Below are 7,785 nucleotides of genomic sequence, written 5' to 3'. Positions count from 1 at the left end.
AAAGTAGAATATTTTATTTTAAATTTTTTACATAAAGACATAAAAGTTCAAATTCTTATATAACTTTTCGTTTGATAAATTTTATAAACATTATTAGACAGAAGAATATCTCAATATAAAACCAATAATTTTAATAATTTTTTTTTTTTACTATTTACAATGTATATATAATTCTTATAATATTACTCTTTCAAAATATTTACACCACTAAAAGATTTGTTTATTGATCCAACCCGAACTAAAAATCTGGACTGGGTCATAATAAGTTTTTGACCTCCTTTTGAGTTGGATAACTTTACAATATTTAAAGATTAACATAAAATACTATGTAATTTTTTACTTTGTTGCAATTTTATAGCATATTACATATAATTCATTCTATTTATTTTTCATATAATTTTATATATAATAATACTTTATTTAATTATAAAAAATACATTCCAATAAAAATATCATATCTGTAGTAATGTTAAAAAAAATAAATAGTAAATAATAAAAGAAATTTATAACCTTCCTTTCTTTTATTCAGCTGCTTTTATCTATAAGTGAAAAATAAATTATTAAATAATATTATTAATAAAATAAATCATATACAAGTTAATGTATATAAGTACCTAGATCTAGTTTAGTAAAATCTATTGCTTCTATTGATTCTAAATGTAAAAAAAAAATAATTATATACATCAAATAAAATATTTATAGAATACTTTTGTAGGAAATTAATTACCTGAATATTCTCCAAATGAATTATCATCATCCTTGTTACCAATAGCATTTTTTGGTTCTGGAAGATTTTTAAAATTTAAAAGTCTACTCGTGTAAACTGCTTGGGGATTTGTAGTATATGAAAGAGTAGGACCAGTATATATCAATGAAGAGGAAGTTAACTTCTCATTAACTTTTTCTGCTTCTTCAAATTGCTTTTTGATTTCAGTTTCATCATCAGCATTTGATTCATACCATAAATTGAATAATAACATTTGCAATTCATTTGCTTTAGGTCGTTTTAAAGGATCAGCATCCCAACATTGTTTAATTATGTTTAGAATTAATTGAGGAATTTTATAATTCGATTTTGGCCTAAGTCCTTGACAAATGCTAATAGCTAAGAAGTTATCATGAACAATATCATGATAAGGAGGAAGCCCTGTACAGACTTCATATGCAATAATTCCATATCCATATATATCACTTTCTTGAGTATATTCTTTTCCTCTTAAAACTTCTGGTGCTACATAGGGTAATACCCCATATAGTTCTTTACATTCATTTTGGGATGGGTTTACATTCGCTAGTCGACATAATCCTAAATCGGTAATTAAAGTAGTAATATCTTCTTTTAATATATTACCACAATGAAAATCACGATGAATTAACCCATTTTCATGAATATAATTGAGGCCATCTGCAATATTTTGTAAAATATTCAACTTTTCATACCATTTTGTTGAATTAAAACTATTATTTAAATGTTGTCTTAAACTACCATTTATTACATATCCCATTACTATCATAAAATTTCTAGATTCTGGATCTTTAGTAATGCCAAAACAGTGTGTTATATTACCTGTACCTGGAATCATATTATGGGTTCCAATCTAAAAAAAAATCCATATTAATAACAATATCTTGAAATTACTATATACAAATAAGTAACTTACTTCTCTTAAAAAATCAGACGTAATATCTTGAGAATTATGTAAACATTTTAAAACAACTGGAAAATTCTCATATTTCCTAAACCAAAATTTACTTCTTATACATTCATTATTCTCAAAATCCAAAATATATCCATCTTTCCAAATTGCTTTATAAATAGTTCCAAATCCTCCTTTTGCCAAGTATTCAACATTTTCAAATCTATCATATTCAATCCATTCTAAAACCTCACAATATCCTTTAGCTTTAAGTTGTGTTTTTTGAATAAACTTGTCAACTTCATGATTTCCACTGGTCCAATTTTTGAAATTTTGTTGAAAATTCTTAGCATTACATGAATTACACCAACTACCACCAGTATTAGGCTGCTTACATTCTTTGCATAAACCATTTTGTTTATAACGTTCTTTTAATTCTTCATTTAATATTAACTTATCAATTAACGAACTTTGTTCTTTAGTTAGGTTCAGATAGTTAAAATCTTTTATTTGCTCATATACATCATCATTGAGTATAAATTCTTCCATATTGGATTAATAAATGTGACTTCAATTTTATATCTAAACGGAGTAAAAAAATTTCTTTTTTTTTTTAAAAAAAAAAGGGCGACCTTTTAAAACGTATAACAGTTGCACAGCAGCGATTGACAAAATTTAGGCAATACAATGAAATCATTCAAGAAGTCAGCAGAAAATCACAGATTATTAAAGTAAGAAATTTCCTTTTTCATAAACTCCCGACCAAAATACTTGTTTCACAGAAAAAAAATCTGTGTCGATCATTTAACGTTGAAAAATACAGTACAGTCAAAATTACTATAATTAAAATCGTGTTTAAAATTGTTAGATTAAAAAAAATTTTAAAAAATGTATTATCCAATTAGTTTAATTGCTTCAAATCTATATAAAACTAAAAGAAATATTATATGAAGGAAATTCGTATTAATGAATAATATAATTCATCATTAGAGTAGGTAATATTTATAAAAAATTTCAATCTGCTTGTAAATAAAAAAAAATAATTATTATGACAAAACAATAAATTATTAAAATTTCCATCTATTTTAACATCATTTTAATAATAACATGAAATATTATTATTAAAACAAATTTGGGTATTTAATGACTTACTAAATATTTTCTTAAAATTCAAAAATATAATAATTTAATAACGTCCAAAAGTAGTTACACTCAAAGATACTGTAAAATATGACAGTAAGCTTTAACAACTAGATTTAATGTTCTGAAAAAAACAAATTTAAAGTATTAATTGAAAGATAAATTGATTAGTAATCAATTATTGCTAAAAAAAAAGAAGGTAAAAATTCTGGGTTACTTCTATATCATATGCGAATCCCTGAAGAAAACGAATAATTATTTATTAAGCTCACTGCTCTAGTTATTATTTGCGCTATATTATCAAATTACATGAACATTTATTTATACTAGTAACTAGTAAGACAGTAGTATTACGTTTTAGAAAACAAATAATATATTGATTTTCTAACAAGCTAAATAGAAAAAAATAAGCAAGAGTAACTAGAAAATTATTATCAATTTTGATATAATAAAAAAAAGGTGCATAATAAATTATAAAAAAATTATAATCGTAAGATTTAATTTATATATTATACACTGTGTACATAATAATTTTTATTAGTTACTTATACTTTTTTTTTAATGAAAATAATAATTAAGGTTAATGGAAATCATGCAATTTAACTCTTCAAAATTGCTATATACCACCAGTTTCTTTGTGAAAAATTTATTTGTCATGATTTTTTTTTAATAATATATAATATTTTTAATAATTACTAGCAGTTGCCCGTTGCTTCGCACCGGGAACAGTAGTATTACTATATAATATTAAATTTTTAGTTACAATTAGAAGTTCACTATAATTAATAATTAGATTATGAGAGTAATAAAGTATAAATTAATTTAAATAAAATAATATGCAGGTTAATTGTATTTATAATATGATTATATCAGAATAACTTAAATTATATTTACAATATAATTTATTATAATTAGAACAATACAAATTACATCTACAGTGGATCTATAATTATAAATTTATAATAATGTAATTTGTAATAGGAGTTGTGTTTATCTTAGTATGAATTTTCAAATGAATATCATTGGCGATCAGCAACCTAAAAAAAAAAAACTTTTTGAGCGGCGGAAGAGAGAATTTTTTCCCGAAGGAAAAGTGATAGGTTTTTTTTTTATATTTTTATGTCGCAGGAAAGTGTTAAACTCTTCGTATTGTAAAATATGTGTTAAAGTAGATGTAAAAAAAAAAAGTTTGAATAAAAACTTTACCCTTAGAAAGGCTGTATATGTCTTTTAAAGGTCGAAACCTTTACCATATGTATATACTATAAGATATAGAGTGGTATTATCGTTAGATATATCCGCACTTGTGTTTGGTTATAAGCGGTGTTATAAAAACTTTGTATAACAGTTTTTGAAAACTTGAAGTTTATAAAAATCTTTACTGCGCCATACTATGAATTTTGGTGAAAACGGAGAAAGAGTAAAAAAAAAAAATAATATATATAAATACTGGTTGAACATATGGGCGGATTATGAACATCACATCATGCTTCGCATACTGTGCATGGCACATCTCTATTAAATAGAGCATAATATAAATTATAAATAAATATTGTCTAGCCACCTAATGTCTAACAAAAAAAAAAGAGATTTGCGCATATCAATATTACATCAGAAGTTTTAATATATTTTAATAAAAATTTTCGTATAAGGCGTAGCGTTAGACGATTAAATATTAAATTATTATTTACATATGTAAAACATGTATTTTGAAAACTGATTTTTACACGTGTCTTTTTTCACCACACCTATCAGTTTTATGTGCAAAATCCTATTCGACAACGCACTAACTATTACATGTGTGCCATACTTAATTTCAGTTAAATTACGTACATAATGCCGGCCATTTTGGACATTTTTTACGCTTGCAGTTGGCTGCGCTATGAAAATACTGTTAGTACAACATATACGCGCTGCCTAATAACCATATTTTGTTTAATAAACTCAATTTGATCCCTAAAATAATATTATTGTCCAATTATACACGTTTAATGATATCTCGTATATATGAAGAATGCTAAAATTAAATTATATATTAAGAATATTTATTCTATCAATTCGGGATTTTTTTTCCCAGATTCATATCTCATCGGTCTGTGAAAGAAGTCTTTGACTAAATTGACTTAATTTTAATGTTTTCCTATTTTAAATTAAAAATACAAATGAATTAATAAATATAAACTCAATATTATTCAAATTAGTATATACCACTATTTCCATAAGAATTAATATCTAATTCTTCAATATTTCGCTTAGTTCCAAGAATTTTTGGGCTAATAATATACGAATTATTGTTTGAATATAAGTTTACGTAAAAATGAATTAAAATGTTAAACTTTAAATACCTTTTAATATCTATATTGAGCTCTAGTTCTATTGAAGTGTAATCTATAAAAAAATTTGGTATTTAAAATCCAAAGACTTAAAGACTTAATCATATTTATATTGCCTATTTTTACTGCATACCTTTTGAAGAATTTAATGAACATTCTTAACGGTCTACTTGTATATATAGCACTTGGATAAGGTTTTTTACTAACTCGGGACCAAGTTTTTTTAAATTTATTAACTCTTTCTTTTTATTTCAGCTTTTTTGAATTGTTTTAAATTCTTATTTCCATAATACCACTTATTTAAAATCTTACGAATTTCTGTTATAAGAGGTCTTTTTTTTGGGATTAGCATCCCAACATCTTTTCATTAAATTAGCATAGCATTCTGATGTATCTTCTGTAATTTCAGGACGTTCTCCATCAAAAATTTTATAAACAAGGTGAGTATCATGTTCAACATTAGCAAAAGGTTTACAACCTGTTGTAAGTTCCCACATAATCATGCCCACAATAGACATCAGATTCTTTAGAAAATTTAGATCCTCTAAATATTTCTGGTGCGATGTATGGTATCACTCCATATAGATCATTATTTGGTGATACGTTATTTACAGGCTAGATAGTCCTAAGTCTCTAATTTGCCATTGATGTTCTTTATCATATGATAAATTCAATCAACATTTTCCCACTATGAAAATCTCGATGTGTAAATTTTGCATTATGTATAATTTCGAGCCTAGAGAAAAAGGAAAAAATCAACTAATTAGAAATTAATATTAGTAAACATAACAAATATAAAATTATAAATACCCTTTCACAATTTGCCACAAAATACTTATTTTTTATTTATTCCATGTAATTTCAGTAAATTTCTCTCGTAAAAAATTATGTAAATCTCCTCCTGACGCATATTGCATAACTAATATATAATCATCTTTTGTAAAGCCATAAGTGCTAATAATATGACGATTAAATACGTAACAATGTTGATTTGATTTTAACTATAAATTTTCAGATTAAAAATTAAAAATTAATTAAACATATGATAAATAGTATAAAATATAATGTAATTTACCTCATTCAAAAAATATTTGCTAACACCTTGAGAATCATTAAATTTTTTAATATGATAGTTTCATTATTTCTTCTCTCTCTCCCAATTTTGAATAATTAACTTTATCATTTATTGAACCATCTAACCAACTATTAACACGATTTTATAATTAGGATATTATTATTTTTTTTTGTTGATATCATTGTATTTTATTTACAGTAACACTAATTATAGAGTATATGTAATTTTTTTTTATATTAATAAAAAATTAGTTTGTAATTGAACAAATACAATATAGGATTTGAAAATATCATTAACTGTTAATTTTATTGTTGATTAAAATTAAGAAATAAATTAATAATAAATATAAATATACTAGTAATTATCAATTTTTTTAAGCCTATTATTGGCGAATTATTACTAATAATTGCTTCAATAGTGGATTTATTGCTAACATTTTCTTTCAAAATAATAAAATTTTTCCTATTGTGCGGTTATATTTCGCATATCAAAATTATTATACACTTAATTACTTAATTACAGATAAGCATAGTGTGTCTCTTTATTAAAGATTAGATTATGAAAATATTGTGACAATACTTATCAAGACGGAATGCAAAAAATTGATACTGTAATTTATAGGAATATGGTATACAATTTAAATATATGATTTAACCTAGGTTGGGACATTATCAATACTCTCGTCAAAAAGAAAGAATTTGTTAAACTCTCACAATACTATAAAATTATTATCTAGATTTTATTCTTTTATTGCTAATTAAGGGTAATAAATAAATTTTAACAACTATATTAATATGCTTTAAATCATATAATATGTTTAAAAAAAAATCCATATATATAAATATATTAATGTTTTCTTTAAGTATCATTGCTTGGCAAATTCTCTTTCTACGATGTTTACTTAAAAAAAAATCGGAGAAACTATAGTCCGGAAGACAATATGTTAACTTTCAACAGTATATATTAGCTTGAATTAAATTTAATTAAAGAATAGAAAATTTAGCAAAATTCTCATTATAAATATCTTTTTGTAAATGTTTACTATAATAAAAAATTAAAATGATGCCGATTCAGATAATTTGGAAACGAATGTGCTTTGTACAGGCAAAAAAAAATACGTAATTTGAGAATTAAGTTATTTATATTGATAGATCGTAATTTCATATAAAATTTCTCTGATGTGTTTATTAAAATATCAAATAAGAGTATAGTAATACAGAATTTTTTATATACTCGTAACTAATTAGGTGAAATTTGGTCAAGCCGAAACTATAATTAATGATATTAAAAAAAAAAAAGTTATTATTAATAAGGAGCTAATAAAAAATTTCATTAAAATTTGAATAGTAAAATTCGCCTAACTTTAAAATCAATAATAAAATTATAATCACTTAAATTTCTTTAAAATATTATAAGAAAAAAAAGAAATAAATTTAAACCAAAGTTTTTACTTTTGGAAAATATTTTAAAGTAGGGTTGTGAAACGGAATAATTCTTTATTTTTGGCTGAGTCTATAGTATTCCTCGATATAATACATTTGTAATCCAATTACATTTCCATCATAATATCCCGAAATTCACCTGTAGTTTCTTCCCGAAA

General features: G+C 23.6%; 1 protein-coding gene across 1 annotated transcript; it reads right to left on the bottom strand.

Annotated features, from left to right (window-relative positions):
* Positions 1–525: 525 nt before the first annotated feature.
* OCT59_027190 (uncharacterized protein) lies at positions 526–2,186 on the bottom strand (the record flags this gene model as incomplete). Its single annotated transcript, XM_066136794.1, has 4 exons — positions 526–539; positions 615–653; positions 728–1,598; positions 1,662–2,186. The coding sequence occupies 4 exons, from the start codon at positions 2,184–2,186 to the stop codon at positions 526–528; spliced, it is 1,449 nt and encodes a 482-aa protein (XP_065993245.1).
* Between the last annotated feature and the right edge of the window lie 5,599 nt (positions 2,187–7,785).

This window comes from Rhizophagus irregularis, chromosome 7 (genome assembly GCF_026210795.1).
Source record: "Rhizophagus irregularis chromosome 7, complete sequence".
NCBI lineage: Eukaryota > Fungi > Glomeromycota > Glomeromycetes > Glomerales > Glomeraceae > Rhizophagus > Rhizophagus irregularis.
This window is presented reverse-complemented; position numbering and strand designations above follow the sequence as displayed.